This window comes from Pipistrellus hanaki (assembly GCF_964339955.1).
Source record: "Pipistrellus hanaki genome assembly, chromosome: 12".
NCBI classification, from domain to species: Eukaryota; Metazoa; Chordata; class Mammalia; order Chiroptera; family Vespertilionidae; genus Pipistrellus; species Pipistrellus hanaki.
Window position 1 is genome coordinate 10752424 of NC_140514.1, and position 16693 is coordinate 10769116.

The following is a 16693-nucleotide window of genomic DNA, read 5'->3' on the forward strand; positions in this document are numbered from 1 at the left end:
ATTGCTCCTACCTGCACCTGCCCGGGTGGGGGTTGGGGTGATGGTGCTGTTTTCATGGCCTCTGGTTGATTGCTGGGCAATCAAAGAATATTCTGAAAGGAGAAATGGGCCTGCTAGCGCTCACTCTTAACACTCCTTCATCCACTTACCTCAACTAACTTCCTTATGTGCTTGTTGATGACTGTGGGGTCTGGCTTTGGCACCACTCCTGATGCCCACTCCAGGGGCACCACGGGCTTGGTAGGTGTTGTAGGGGAGGTAGGCTGCTGACAGAAAACACATACATTTTTTCAAATTTATCTGAGGCCTTGAACAATTAGGACCAGGGATACTGGATAGACATATACATTTTGTATACTAGTAATCCCAGTAAAAATTTACATGTGGGCAACACTTAAATATTTTGAAAACAAACATCTTTTATCAATGGAATCTAACCTGTAACGAAATACATCTTTGCATGGTGCGTTCTGCTTAGCAGGAATCTAGATTCTATTCTTTTAAATGGGAAAAAATAATTGCTCTCCCAGCCCATCCAAAAACCCTATCCAAGTTCCTTAAATATTACAAAAATACCCTTGAACCTCACTATAACAATCCATACAGATTTCTATATAATACAAACTATATGAAACACCAGTATTAATCTAATTCTTTAATACTTGGTGCTTGTGGTAATTAGTAGGTGTGTGCAGTAAGTGTTTGCCAGTGGTTGGCCAAGTTTATGTTCTTATACGGCATCTCTCTTAATTATTTGTCCAATTATTAGGTCCCCTTAGCCCTCTTTCGTGAACGTTCTACACAGGTTTTTCCATATTCTTGCAAGACAGTTTCACTTAATAATGTGGTGAAGATGTTGATGATAACGCATAACATGTTTACACAACACAAGAGAAAAACACAATCCTATCGGGAGACCAACTGTTCCGTTTACATCCTCTCCACGGGACCTCACATGATGTAAATATTTTGGCTGCTGTACTCATGCAAACTTGTACTAACAGGTGTTTTGTTGTTTTTTTTATTTGATACTAAATTGGGGATAAACATTTTTGCAAGAGGAATTGAGGAGTAAATGTGCTGATTTAAGTCCCTAAGGTTGTTGTGAGGTGGGTGTTGGTGGCATCCTACGGGCTACCAATAGGACCAAAATTTACCTGCCCTCTGGACACAGCCACTCCCACAGACAATCACTCACTCATCTTCCCACATTATGGCTCTTTCTAGCAAGCTTTTCATTTCATTGATCTGATGAAGGATGAGCCCACAGTTCCCAAACTGTACAAGGCAAGGTACCCTGCCCGCAGTACTGCAGAGAACTCAGAGGAGTACCCAAAGGTATTTCTAACTTCCAAGGGAAAAACAGTGATACCCAGTATCTGTCAGACACCACACAAACTACCAGCTTAAAGTAGTGCACCGGCCACCCATTAGACAGTACCACCTTGACTTCCGGTCTTGAAACAAAATGTCAACATGGATCAAGAAATAAGGTTGGCAGTTTCCAATCTGATTCCAATACTTAAGAAACTGTACCAGAGCCCAAGAGGCACACACATCCATTAGTAAGTAATTGTGGTCATTTAAGAATGAAATAAAAAATATTTTTAGTTCAATATATATGTATTATTTTTTCAATTGGGTACTATGCTGTTAGAACATAGATATTTGTTAAGTTGTTTGGACTTACTCTCTGATTGGGACTGTTAAGTATTTTGTTCGATCTAGAGGTCGTGTGTAAAACCAGAGAAATAGTAAAACACAAAGATCTAGTGAGGCTGGAGGGACCCACTAAGAACAATAGGAAAAGGTTCTCAGTGAGGCTGGCCGGTGAGTAGGCAAGGTTGGCCAGCACGGGCAGCGAGCACATCCAAGCTACAGGCTCTCAGGAACATAGTCCTGCCTGCGCCTCGCTCTCCTGTGACCAGCACGTGTCACACACTAAACACCCAAGAGGGTAGTGTCCCATTAAGAGAGACAGAAAGGGACTGGGACATGTGGTTTATAGGTTCACAGGATTTCAGTGTGTGGAAGGGGCTTTGAAAGTTTCTTCTTTTGCAAGAAGACCTTTCAGGGTTGAGGGACATGTCTCCCCAAACCGACAACAACTTGAAATCCTGAAAATAAACTTACATGGATCTAAAGAGCACAAAGCAGGCAAGCATGCTAAAATGGTTGAGCCGCCGCTGTTCCCACAAGGGATGATGGGGAAATGATGGGCATTTCCCCATCAGTAGAAAAAGCACAGACTGGCAGACAGATGGGCATGAGGCCAAATCCCAGCTCTACTTTTTACTGAAGACCTACGCTCGCCAGACTCAGTTTCCTCAAGGAGATAATGAGATAACATGCATAGGATGCCCCACCAAGCATCCAATAACTAATAGGTAGCAGTGAAGGTACCTGGTCGTAGGTAAAGGAAGGTGTCCGAGGTGGAAATGCTGTGCCCACAGGTCAGTACAGCCGACCACACCATGGCCAGCTTCACCCCATGAGAGCTATGGAATGAGGAAGGGGCGAACCCGTTTCTCCTCCCTCCACATTGACTTTGCCTTTCTCTCTAGCTGTCTCTTAGTCATGGTAACTTGGGAGAGTCTGGGTCCTCACTCCTCCCTTTGTCTCTGCTGTATCTGCCCACAAGGCTAGGTTCAGTAGTGTCCCTAGGAGATGGGCCTCTGGGACTGGCGGGCTGAAGAGCTGATGGAACCGTCACCCTCACTAGTTTAAGAACAGATGCTTCCAGGTCAGCTGACTCGGACTCATGTGCATGCGCTCCCAGAACCAAAGAGTGGTGCTCACAGTCATTCTGCCTCTTCCAGCCTCTGGGTGCAGAATCACTGCAGGTATGAGTGGATGGACAGACTTAGGGCTGGAGTTGCTGCCACAGAGTTCAACCGGGGGAAAGAGGCGCATGAGACCTTTATTAAAAAACTGATCTCAGGATATGGGTATAAGAAGCAAACAGAAACGCTTTTTCCTTTAACATGCAAACAATCTCATCCTCATTGTGAATTTCAAATCAACCCAGGTCTTCTATTTTATCAGTATAAACACTTAAGAGATAGTTCACTTGCTAAAACTGATGAGAAGTGCTCATTCAGTAATGCATTTTCCTCAATCTCATTATGTAATGTTTTGTTTTGGTTTTTTACTGAGTCAGCTATCATTTAAATAAGACATCATCCAATGCAATATTAAAATTCTGAGCTGAGTCAATCATTATTAGGCTCAGCAAAAGTCATGGATGATGATCAGGGTATTTAAAATGTATTAAATCTAATTTTATGTTGAATGGGAATTTTTCTTAAAGCCTGGTAGGATCTTAATGATCTTTAACGTGATGGTCCGAGATGTAGGTGAGATCTTAGAGGGGACACAACCCAGAGGAGATCAATAGTAACACAGAGCAATTGCAAACAATGTTCTTCTTTATTGACCTATGTAAAGAAATACTTCTCAAACTGTCAGGGCTAAGCTGTGTGATTGCTGAAAAGGGAATAATATAGATGTTTAAGTTCTTCAATCTTTAGATCACAGAGCACCACTGCAAAAGCCAATTACTGTAAATGACAAGCTGGGCACGGATTCTCAGAGAGAAGGCAATACCTACCGATTTAGAATTTCTAGGTTCCAGCACCAGTGACAATTTATAAATATCATCTTCTGTGTGATAGAGGTCCAGTGAGAGCTACAAGAAATTAGAATGGATAAATAAATATGTTGGCTCATATTTATTTACTTACCTGCATTGCCGATATACGATATACTTTTCAAATGGAATGGTTAAGCCAATGTCTAATCATCTGAGTGAATGCAAAGCAGTATGAAGATGGCATGCAGAGGTGGAAAAGGAAATTTAAAAAGAGGGAAAATAAACCTTGTGTGGTCATCAGCATCAATTACTTTATCTAGACTTGATAACCTAAAGGTTTTTCCTAAACATAATAAAATCGACTTTCCTATGAAATTGCCCAGGCATTATTTCACATCATGAACATCCTGCTCACAAAGAATGTGCACTTCCTCCACCTTCACCAGAACAACAGTCACTCTCCTCCCCAGGGGCTCTGCCACTTCGCCCACGAGAACCATCCCCACATCACAAACTACTGTCTTCGGGAGCCAGCCACCCCATAGAAGAGTGAAGTGGGATGTCTGAAAGGGATTATTTTTCAAGAGGATATAAGATTACTTATTGATTACACATGATGATGGATAATACACAAGCTTCATTCCCATCTATAATTTTATCTGGTGCCATAATTCAATTTATATTGCATGGTGTGTGCCAACAATCATTAATAACTAAATAAACTCCATGATTCTACTTGGTGAGCCCGAAAGGAATATTTTGACAGCCATACAGGCATAACAACATCTTATTGGAAAAACTGGTCTTTGCCAGGGTGATGGACTTGGGTGTCTTTCTTGTTAGGTAGACAACAAGGAAAATTTGTGTTAGTGAGTGGAATCTGACACTGGATCTCTGCGGCAGGGAAGCCATCGGGAATGGTGTGGCCTTTGACGAATGGGAGGCAGCCACTACTGAGCTAGAACAAACTCTTGGCAGCCTGACAATTGCCATGTCTTCTGGTTTGTCAAAAGGAGCCAGAAACCTGGAGTTTTGTATGGAATATCCCAATTTTTAAGACCTGGCAACTAATAACAAACAAACAAAATGTTATGATTCCACATGAGCCAAATGAAACCTATCTGTCATGGGCAGGTGCTCACCAGTTTGTAAAACCCACAATAGAAGACTCAGCTAGTCTCCAAGCCTCATGAAAGTGGCCATGCATCTAGCTTTCCTGCCTCTGTAATGACTGTCCCGGCGTGTTGCCCCACACTGTGAATGCTCCATACAAAGAAGGAAAGCAAATTGATGTCTTCCTTCTGAACTCCTTGTTATTAAGAGTTATATAGTCCACAATATTGCAATAACTATGAATGATGCCAGTTGGGTACTAGAAATATCAAGGGGGATGCTTTGTGCCCTAGCTGGTTTGGCTCAGTGGATAGAGCGTCAGCCTGTGGACTCAAGGGTCCTGGGTTCAATTCCGGTCAAAGACACATGCCAGGGTTGCGGCTCGATCCCGAAGAGGGGGTGTGCAGAAAACAGCCATTCAATGATTCTCTCTCATCATTGATGTGTCTCTCTCTCTCTCTCCCTTCCTCTCTGAAATCAATAAAAATATATTTAGAAAAAAAGAGTTAATGGGGACTTTGATGGGCATGTTCCTGTGCTCCTGACTCTGCTCTAAAGACTGGTGCTGGAGAGGAGTTGACAGCAGGACCAGGCATCCAACCAGAAATCCAAATAAGCCACACACCGCACGGGGGAGATGCTCTCTGGAAAGACACAGAACATCCTTGGGTACTGTCATATCAAAGGGACAGGTATCTGCACCTATGATGGAAGTACTTTGCTCTTCTCCCAATGTTTGCTCCCCACTTAATTGTGGTGGTGTGAACCTAGGCAAGTCACGAATCTTCTTGAATCTCAGTCTCCTGATCTATAAAATGGAATTATAAATCATAGCTCCTCCTGCCCCCCCCCCCCCGGGCTGTGGCGAAGGTTAAACACGCTAATATGTGTCCAACAGGGCTTGTTTGGAGGGCCTCACAGATGGGGACGGCAGGGTTCAGTTTCCAGTCAGTGCAGCAGCCACCGTGCTTATCAGTGGCCATGCCTGCCCTCTGGGTACCCTGCCGACTCTCTGCGTTCCCAGCCGTGATCCTATTTGTCTTTTTGGATCTCCTAGGGCCGTGGTCGGCAAACTACGGCTCTTGAGCCACATGAGGCTCTTTGATCCCTTGAGTGTGGCTCTTCCACAAAATACCTGGGCGAGTCTATTTTGAAGAAGTGGCTTTAGAAGAAGTTTAAGTTAAAAATGTGGCTCTCAAAAGAAATTCCTATGGTTGTACTGTTGGTATTTGGCTCTGTTGACTAATGAATTTGCCGACCACTGGCCTAGGGGCTTCACAAAGGTCCTGCACCAAGACCTGATCAACCCCTTACCCCATGTTTATAATACGGGCAGCTTGTCAATGGGATTTAAAGAATATGTGCTTGTGTTGAGCTCTTTTAAGTTGGGTTGTTTCTGAAAAACATCCTGAGTCGCTGTTTCAGGTGGCTGCATTTATGCCCAAGCCAATGGGCAAAAGGTGGCTGTGGATTTAGTCTGGGCAGGAGGACCTGCATGGCTGGCACTGGACAGCTGGAACATAAGACACACCTGATCACCAAACTATCCCCGCTCCCCATTTTTGCAACTCTTCTTCTTTTTCTTATGAGACTGTAAAACTACAGGGGCTTTCCAGCTATTTGCATAGGCTCTGGTAAAAGTATCTGACAGATCTAAAAATATTATGAAAAGCATCCGACTATTTTATGTGCCATGAAACGAGAAGCACCAGCTCTTAAAGCTCCTTGCGTGTGAATTGGGACGACAATAAAAATGTCTGCTCCAGACCTCCCCTGAGGAGAACAGTCTGAACCCCAACAGCAGAGCGGTCCTCCTTCCTTCATGCGCCCAGGGCCATTCAGGGGCTAAAGTGACAGTGATAAAAAGTCCTGCCCTCACAGATTCTGTTCTGTAATCTACTTTTTATACGTCCATGGAGAAAGAGAGAGACTACTTAATTTTTACAGATGCAAAATAAAATAAATGCCAGCACATTACAGAGTAAATGCCTGGCAGGGGTGAGGATGGGGGTAGAGGGGAAAGAGAGAAAGGGGGGGGGGGCATCCTTTTTTTTTTTCTTTTCTTTTCTTCATAGCAAAAGGAGTTATTTCTTAGCTTTTATTTCTACAGCTCAGAGTTTTGATTTGCATCCCCAAAGTTTTTAAGTCACAAATCCTCCTATATTTCTCTAAAGGTGTGTCGTGATGTTGTGATGTTGCTTGCTGCATTTATAACTCAAAAGTCATGTCCCTACTCCACCATGGACTTTTGCCTGGATGAGAAACTGGCTTAGGCGTAGGCCTCTGCTCTGTGAGACTCTCCTCCACCTCATGGAGACAACCCAGGCAGGGACAAGTGAAACGCAGGCCGGTCTGCAGACATCACCTGTGTCTGTGGGTTTGTCGTCTGTTGGAAGGTGCCAGTCTGGGCACCTATTCATGGAAACAGATTTACAAGGCAAATGGTGAATACTAGTAAACGCAGGTGCCCAGATTCTTGTGAGGTTTTCCCCCTTTCTCCAATAGAGAACGTCTGTGTGTTTACTATTTGTCACATGATCTCAACCCCAAGAGATTTGTGTTTCTGTGTGTTGGCTATTTCTGCTTTATACTAAGGGTGCAGCTGGCATCGTTTTGTACACTTAGGGTTTCTCCTCTTTGGTAAATAATCCTGTGCTCTAGGAACAGTTGCGGAGAAGGTCTGGGTACCACACTCTATTCTGGTGCCGCAGTTGTAGGGGATTTAGGCTCTCAGAGCTTCAGACAGAGTATTGTTTTTATTTTCCATGGCCACTTAAGGGAAACAAGTCAATTCAATATCGCAGCCAAGCTTCAGATGCTGCAGTGTTAGAAACCTATTCAGAGAAGTTGCTTAGCCAGGATGAGAGAATTTGGTTCAGTTTTGTCCCCCTAACCAAGAGGCAGCCAATGGGAAAAGTTCTCTTCTATGCACCTGCTGTGTCTAAAGGTGCTAGGATCCAGACACCAGCCAAAGGTGACCTAAAATATGAATGGTTGGTGAACTTCTGTCCAACCCCCATCATTAATAAGTACAGCACCTATTGAGCTCCTAAATATGCCAAATTTTGTGAAAGGAGCCGGGGACATGTGATGTTTAAGTCAGGTAAACAGGGTGGGGTGGGATTCTAATGCCAAGGGATAACTCCTATAGGTAAGAAGGCACAGAGTGCAAGGGCAAAATATGCGACGGCTGCATTAATATTTTGGAGGAAAACAGAGAATGCACCCGAAAAATAGGCACTTTTGGATTGGGGCTAATCACAGGGGTGGGGAGGGAAGGGGTTTTCCAAGAAAGTGCCAGGCCTGGAAGCAGAGGCAGCAGTTCATGGTGGAAAGTATAAGGAGTCCACTATCCCTCAAAGGCAGCTGTGATGTGGATGGAGCTGCATGATAACAAACGGGGAGCCAGAACATGAGTCCTGAAGGGCTTCCCGTATCAGGCTGGGAACTGCATCTAGGGTTTGGGGGAGACCGGTGGCGAGGGCAGATCACCAAGGTCCTTGCATTGCTCCAAGCCTCACCAACAGCCGTGAGGATAAAAAAAAAAAAGCAGTGAGTGTAGGGCATAGAGAAGGAGGTGATTTATTTAGGAGTGTGATGGAGGAGAGGGAAGGGCAGAAGGCTGTCCTGGAGGGCCTAAGAATTCGAGAAACTAGAGCTGCAGGTGCAGAAATTGCACCTTAAGTCATGTGGTTAAAGCCATGGGATCCCCACCCCTCATCTTTTGAGAGTTCTCCCTGTCTACTAACAGGAAGTTCACCCTTCCCCTCTGCATCCCCGGTAAACTACAGGCCCAGTTCTCTCTTCATCCCCTGGGACATAACTGGAGGAAGAGCTCTTAGCACACACCCCGGTCCCTTGGACTCACCGTGAGCAGGTTGATCAGATCCATGTTGGGCTCTAAGTGGTGGGAGGCGTTCTGCAGGGAGACCAGTTCACTCAGGGTGACGGAGAGCTGGTGCATTTTCACAATGTTCACTTTGTTCTCCTCCGTCCAGTCTGGGAAAATGACATGGACGGCTATCAAGTCTTTCAAGTGCACACCAAGAATGGGGATTTTGAAGCCCTCGCAGTCGGCAAAGGCCTTGCGGTAATTGCAGTAATTGCCGTTGGAGGAGACCAGCTCTGTCATTTCATTCCAGTTCTGGGAACAGATGGAAAAGAAGAATTTTCAGACAAGCCTTCCCATCTGCCCATCCCTGGGCCCGCAGTGTGTGGCTAGGAAATTCCTCGGCTACTGAGAGAAATATCCATTGCACCAATGTTGATACAAGGAAATGTTAAACAGGAACAAGAAAAATGTCATAGGAGTTGGACAGCCTGTTCCATTCTGCTACAACATGCAAATAGCCCACACCTCTACCTACCTATTAGGGAAGCTGGGATGTTCAATATCATATCTATATATGTATTTTATAATGAATGAAAATATTATGGTCCACAAATACATGCATGTATTATGTTATCTTTAAGTAGGTAATATATTAAAATTTCCTAGTTATTCCAAGAAAGCTGCATTTGAGATATATTAGTTGAAGATTAACCTGGGACAGGATGGGGTAGGAAATGTCACACTGAGGTGTGAGACAGCTGTGGTTTTGAACTCTGCCACTCACAGGGTGGCCTTGACCAAGTCACTTCACTTTTTAGGGCCTCAGTTCCCTTTTCTATAAGAAAGGGGAGTTCAAATAAGTAATTTTTGAACACACACGGGTGGTACCTAGCTTCTTTGAGCCTCTTTCTTATTATGTTGGATTCATATTCTTCATCAGGGAAATGTCTGCAATCATGCCAACATTAAGAACTTTTAATAAAAAATATGTCTTGCTCTTTATTTGAAATCCAGTACAAAGCTAAAGGAAAATAAAACACATAATGAGCCCTATCATACTTGGAGTGAGTGCAGTGCTTGAGGTCAGACACCAGTGCTCTGTGGTCTACATCCTCCTGTTTATAGGGACAAGTTATTGTTGGTTGCCTAACAGCAACCAGACTTTCCTAACAGACCCTAATTTTGATCAGCCTACTCTTTTCCAAAGCAGCCCATGTGACACTGAGGGAGCTGTTTTCATCCCTAGTTCCAAGGATGGGTTCTGATTTACTGTTATCATAACTCCACCCCTCTGGCTTGTGATTGGTTCAGAAACACAGAGCCAATCCATACACTGTATTCCTCTGGCCACTGTCATTGGCCTGGAAGTAGACAAATGACTAGAGCTGGTCCACTATGTCTAAAAAAGAAGGTCTTTAATTCCACAGGCAAAGCTAATTCAAGAAATGTTCTCTGTCTCTGCCTTTCATGAACAAGAGAGTTTAATTTTCTGCATTGATGAAACAACAAAACCAAACAAAATAAAAACTGATACTCAGAGGAAGGCAGTACCATAGCCAGAGCTCTGATCAGCCCATGCCTGAAGTCAGTGTTGCCTCTGGACTTCCAGGTATGTGAGAAGATGATCTATTTCCCTATTGCTTAAGTCATTTCAAGAGTTTTAAAAAACTTACAACTGAAAGTGTCTTTACTGATACAACAAAGTATAATATACTCTTACAAGGAAATCTCTTTATAAGAAGGAAATGTTTCTTTTTGTTCAGTAAGGAAAAATATACCTGGCAGAGGATTTGGGAAGTCATCATTTTTTAAGAATACACTTTTACTCCTGACAAATCAGCAATAAATCTGAGGAGTTTCTAGACAAGGCCTGTGTCTCTCGCTTCCATTGCATCTTCTGCTGAATTGAATACAGTGCCATGAGTAGAGCAGGTGTTTAATGACTTCCTTTGAGGAGGGGATGATACCGTGTTTCCCCCCAAAATAAGACATCCTCCGAAAATAAGACCTAGCGCATGGAAAGATAAGACATCCCCTAAAAATAAGAACTAGCGCAACTTTGGGAGAAAAAATTAATATAAGACACTGTCTTATTTTCGGGGAAACAGGGTAGGAATGATTTCTGTCTTATTTGCCCTGTAGTCCCTGATTGCATCACAGTGTCTATCACCTGGGAAGCACCAAATACATACTTGTTGAATATTTACAACTACAATATGTAATGGTATTCAAGGTACTCTTACTCGGATACTTGCCACCACCTCCAACTCGTTTTTCAGGTGGCATGTCTATTCCCTTCCCATTTCATCCCCCCTGTGTAACTCACCATTGTCTAAGAAGAAAACACTCCCCTCTCAGTGACATTTGTTAAGAGTGTCCTACCCCTAAACAGTTTACGAATGAATTTTTTTACTTAGCATTAGCATCCAAGCCACTGTACCTTGGTAACTTCTGAAGAAAGATGAGAATGGGTCTCTTTGAGGCGTGAAATGGAACTATGACTAAGGCCTCCCACCACTGCCATCAGGGTGTTAAAGTTTTTGAGCTGAAGGAGCTTCTGCAATAAAAAATGTCAACATCAATACTTTCTAACAATTTCTGAATTCTTCCGTGCTTTCTGAATTACAGGTGAATGCATACACAATTTGATAACAAGGGCATAGGACAAATAATTTTAAAATGAAGTGCAAATAAAATCCATTAGGAAAATATATCAAACATTGCACAGAAAAACAGTGCTTTCAGGTCATTAAAAGCAATTAAAAAGCAATTTTTTTTTGCATGAGAGAAATATGAGTTGTTCATTAAACATGTATGAGTTGCCCTGACTAGTTTGGCTCAGTGGATAAAGTGTCGGCCTACAGACTCAAGGGTCTCAGGTTTGATTCTGGTCAAGGGCATGTGCCTTGGTTGCAGGTAGATCCCCAGAAGCAGGTGTGCAGGAGGCAGCTTATCAATCTTTCTCTCTCATCGATGTTTCTAACTCTCTATCCTTCTCCCTTCCTCTCTGTAAAAAAAAAAAATCAATAAAATATATTTTAAAAAACCATGTATGAGTAGTTTAATTTCCCTTTATATTATGAACCCCAAGTTTCCCCAATGACTTTTCTCAATAGAGTGCATGGACATCTAGGATGCTTCAAGAACTCCAGTCTCATGACCAAATGTACATACCTTGGCAACATTGATAAACTTTGTGATGACTTCTGCCCTTTGCTGGGGGGTTGGTTTGCTCAGGACCATCAACTGGACCCACTTAGAGATTCCATTAAATAAAGCAATAGATCTCTCCAAAGTCGGGTTATTCTCCAGGCAGCCATGGATGACGTAGCTTTGGTAATCAGTAAACTAGTAAAAGAGACTCGGAATTATAATGAAGTCTTTGCAAAATGCAAAATTAGCATGTTGCATGAAAGAGGTGAGCTATTGTTTTATTATAGCACAACGATTTCTTCCATTTCCCATTTGAGTGGCATCTTAGAAATTTAAATACACATGTAGCTTTAACATGTTATTTGGCTGTATTTCACTCCCCAACCAGACATACACTCATTACTAGTACACATGAGGGTGTTGGTAGGGTGAGGAAGGGGTAAGACACATTCCAGTGAAACCTAAAATTGCTGGGTCATAATATTCACCTGGGGCATTTGCTAAAATAGGGGTTTCTGGGAACACCCCAGATCCACAGGGTCATTATCTTCAGAGAAAGAACCTCAGAATCTCCATTTTTCACCCACAACTGGTGATTCCAGTGATCAGGCAAGTTTGAGATATGATGGCATACATCAAAAAGGAGGAAATGCATATAAATATAATGATTTCAAATTTTATCAATGTTTTATTTTCCCAGGAAAAAAAATAGTAATTGAAGTAAGACAGCTCTTTAGTAAAACAGACACATTTTCAGAAAATCAGCATGGATGTTGTCAAATACATACAAGCCTTCTGTCATATAAACAGTGTAGGGGGTTTCCTCTTATAGCCTGCCTGCCGGGAGTCAAAGGGCCCATCCAAGTAGGATTGCTTAGTGAAAAGAATCGGTCTTTCAGAAATTTATAATTCTAACCTCCTGTTCTTCTTTGCAAGAAATAATGTAATTTATTCCCTGGCATCTTGGGAAAGAAGGAGGAGGAGTGATCGCCCCAGAGCTTGGTGAGAGAGACAAAGGCTGCTTGTAACCAACCAACCATTGTGGAAATATTATTATAACAAGTGGGCAGGGAGTAGGTAGCTAGACCACAGTCCAAAGCGAGAAAAGGGTAGAGAAGGAAAGCTATCGAGACAGACTAGGAAAGAAATGTTTAATTCAGGTTCTCCATCCCTGGGAAACAAATACTCCGATGCTGAGATTCTCCTCAAAGCCTTCAATTCTTATGTTCAACCTACACCCATCATTAGGCATTTACACAAATCCCAACCTAAATAAATATTTCTCCCCCCTAACAGGGGGCCTAGTAAAATATGTTCGCTGGGGAGAAGCCAGCAGACCTAAATAAACCTTGAATGGTTCTATCGACACAGGGTGTTCAGAAAGTCATGCTTTCATCCTATGAAAGGGGACATTGAAAATACAGCAGCAGAAATATAGCTCCCGCGCCATAAAATAAAGACAGGATAATATTTATTTTCGGTGGAAAGGGATTGTTCCTGTGAATTAAGGGCACTTTTCCAATGGAACACAGTGACAGAGGCTGCCAACACGTCCGGGTATGAAAACGCCGCTCTTAGGAAAGTTGGCATGGAGGTTGTTATCCTTGGAAGAATAAATGTCAGATTTCTTACTGAGATCCTTCGAAAAGATTTATGCTCCAGAAAAGTGAGGTGCTCCGCCAACTCAATGGGCTCCAGATGGTCAAACAGCAGACAGGCTTTCCCCTTCTTGGAGACTTTTTTCCTCTGTGTGACTCTTCTCATCCAATCGTAGGACGGTCTAGAAAAGAGGAGTGAGGCTGGTCAGTGTGCCAAGAGCCCGTTTCCCTCAATGGAAGTTATTAACCTATTGACTCTGTAACTCTTGGTCTGCCTCCAGGGGCTTGTGCAAAATACATGCCCGGTCCTGGGTATTGGAAGAGAAAACCACTGACCCATCGCCAGTAGGACATAAACTTCAAGTTGTTTTCCCAGACAGGGTGGATTTGCACTGATCCATCCAGAATCTCTCACTTGGTCTTTCTGGTGGCCAGAAAGGTTTGGAATATAAGGGGGAGGTCAGGACTAGGTCTGTAAATTTGGGAGTTTATCAATATATAGGGAGTGGTTTAAGGCACATGGGGATCACTAGAAGCTGGTTCTCATACTTTGGCAAGATAGGGATCATCAGGAAAGTTTGTTATAAACAAAGAGGCCTGATTTCACTGCCAGAGATTCTGATTTACTGGGAATGAACCTGAATAATCATCTGGATTTTGAACAACATCCCCAATGATTCCTGGGCCACTCTTGAAGAAGTATTGTAGAAAAACAGAGAACACATATTTGCAAGATGGACATCCGTACTTAGGGTCATAAAATAGTTTTCTCTGTGCAAAGTGAACTGGTTGATATAAAACACTATCCTAATCAGCACCACATTCCTAGTAACAGGTAAGTAGTTCACTGCACAACTATGGTCAACATGTGTATAGCCTCAGGCTGACCTCAGAAGCACCAGGGTACAGGGCTTCTCAAACTTGAATGAGCATAGGAATCACTTGGAGATCTTATTCAAGCAGAATTTCCAATTCAGCAGGTTTAGGGTGAGGCCTGAGAGTCGGCATTTCTTCTTCTTTTTAAAAAAATATATTTTATTGATTTTTTACAGAGAGGAAGAGAGAGGAATAGAGAGTTAGAAACATCAATGAGAGAGAATCATTGATCAGCTGCCTCTTGCACACAGTAGACTGGGGATGTGCCCGCAACCAAAGTACATGCCCTTGACTGGAATCGAACCCGGGACCTTTCAGTCCATAGGCTGATGCTCTATCCACTGAGCCAAACTGGTTTTGGTGTGAGAGTTGGCATTTCTATTGAGCTCCCACTTGATGCCAATACTGCCTATACAGAGACCACACTATGAGTGGCAAGGGCGTGGGGGGCATTCACTACACTTAGAAAATACTGAGCATTTATCCGTGCCAATTGCTGTTACCTACTGCCTTATGTACTGATTGGGTGCGCATAATAACTCTATGAGAAAGATATTACTCCCATTTTACAAATAAAGAAATGGAAGCTGGGAAAGATGAATTAGGTGCAATGATGCTCACGGCAGCAAGACTTTCTCGAAGAAGCACACCTGGATTCTGAAATGGCATGGACGGAGGTCTAGTGAGGTCGTCATCAGTCCCTCCCCCAAACAGAGGACTCATCATGTTTGAAAGAAGCTTGGGGCCACTCTTACATGCTGGATATGTCGATGAGACTGACATGTTTTTCATATCCTAGTTGACTAGCTACTTCTCGGAATTCTTCAGTCATGCGGATCAAACCAAGGTCCAAATTAAACTCTGCAGGAAACTTCAGAATCCAGTACCTAAAAGGTATCAAATATGTTTCATGACCAGAAGATTTCAAGCTGGACCTCTGTGTAAACTATAGTATCATTTTACAGATTGCATTCAACAGAGAATTTAGGACCACACCCCTATGAACAACTTCTATCCCCTACCCATCACATTGAGTCTCACCCTTTCCCTTTAATCAAGAACCCAAATCCTGCTCCACCCTGAGCCCCTCTTTCTGACTCTCTCCAGAAAGAAACCCTTCTCGACTCATGGCAAGTAGGTGGGAATGTGCATGGTGAGAGAGTAGAAAAGAAGGATTCACTTTCAGGGCTAATTTCATCCTCTACTCACATTTATCTCTGCTTGAGCCCTAGTTCCAAAGAAAGATAAATTCAACCCCCAAGAACAGAGGAGGGCAAATTTCAGCAAAATCAACCAAAGGGAATCTGAGTCGGTTTCCTTGTCAAACTGGATCTGCCTCTTGGGGGAAAGGAGTGTCAACCAGAAGCAGACACTACAAGACAATGAAACTTGTGAGTATACTTACCTCATGAAGTAGCAGATCTTTAATCGAAACTCATCACAGCTTTCTCCACTGGCATTTTGATACGTGCACGGGTTAAAGAAAAGCTCCTGGCAGTTTTTTTCCTTTGCAGACACCCTGCAGCTTTGATCAATGTAGATGAATTCCTGATAAGAGGGCCACACTAGGGACCTTTGGCATATGTGGGCATTCAAATGGGAAGAGAAATGTGTTCTGATGATGTCAGCACTGAATAGTTTATTGCTCTGGGATGTCCTTTTTTGGTCGGGAACAGAAGTCACTTACAAAATTTTACCTTCCTGAGCCCTTACCAAGTGATGACTGTCAGCTATAATTATACTAATGCTACCAACTAGATATCATTTAAAACTGGTAGTATATAGAAGCACCATTTTGGGGGGAAAAATTTTTTTTGAAGTTTTGTAATTAGGATTAATGCCTTATATATGTACTTTAATGTCTTTAATATTTAAAAATGACATTGGCAGGTATATTAATACACAGGGTGTGTTGCAATTTATTCTGGTCTATTTACTCACTGTCTTTAATAAATATTTACTGAACACCTGCTGTAGGCCAGGCACTGTGGGTATGCAGAAGCTAGTGATCTAAAGGGAGGAAAATCTAAAGAAATGTCAGCTCACAGGCAGTTTCAACTGTTATACAATTGGTGCTTTCAGACATTAGGCTATACTATGTCTAAATATCCATGCTAATATGTGTGTCATTTTATTAGCGGGCATACTAATGATAAGCATGCTGTTTAGGGCACATTCTTTGGACAGTGTTTGGATCCTGAGGAGAGATGGGACCAGACTGAGACAATTCCATCCATCCTTCCCTGTGGGCTACCCTCAGTAGTGGGACTCTTAGAAACCTTGAGGCACCAGGAACCAGGACCCTGTTCACTTCCAGGGACCTCTTTTCAGGGTGAATATCCCCTTGTCCTCTCCATCATCCCCTTCTGCCTGGAGGCTGTGAGAGGATGGAGGGAAGAAGTGGAAAGCGGAGGAAGCTGGAAGTAAGCGGGCGGAAGCCACTCCATGGGCTCGCCCCCTCTCGGGCTCCCCTGCCCAGTAGGGCCTCTCTCTTATCTGCAGGGCCCCTGGGCTTGAAGCAGGCAGAGA

At 43.1% G+C, this 16693-nt stretch overlaps 1 protein-coding gene across 8 annotated transcripts in view; it reads right to left on the reverse strand.

The window, feature by feature from the left end:
- The window catches only part of RASGRP3 (RAS guanyl releasing protein 3), a 97615-nt gene that overhangs the window by 19504 nt on the left and 61418 nt on the right, over positions 1-16693 (reverse strand). For 4 of the 8 annotated variants that reach the window (XM_084899989.1, XM_084899990.1, XM_084899991.1 and 1 more), the window contains 8 exons: positions 15570-15632; positions 14920-15051; positions 13323-13470; positions 11712-11885; positions 10978-11094; positions 8574-8849; positions 3611-3688; positions 150-266 (listed from right to left, as the gene is read on the reverse strand). In XM_084899989.1, the coding sequence (XP_084756115.1) occupies positions 150-266; positions 3611-3688; positions 8574-8849; positions 10978-11094; positions 11712-11885; positions 13323-13470; positions 14920-15051; positions 15570-15632 (1105 nt within the window). Of the gene's footprint in view, positions 1-149; positions 267-3610; positions 3689-8573; positions 8850-10977; positions 11095-11711; positions 11886-13322; positions 13471-14919; positions 15052-15569; positions 15687-16693 lie in introns of those variants that run through there. The other 4 variants (XM_084899993.1, XM_084899994.1, XM_084899992.1 and 1 more) reach the window with 2 other exon arrangements.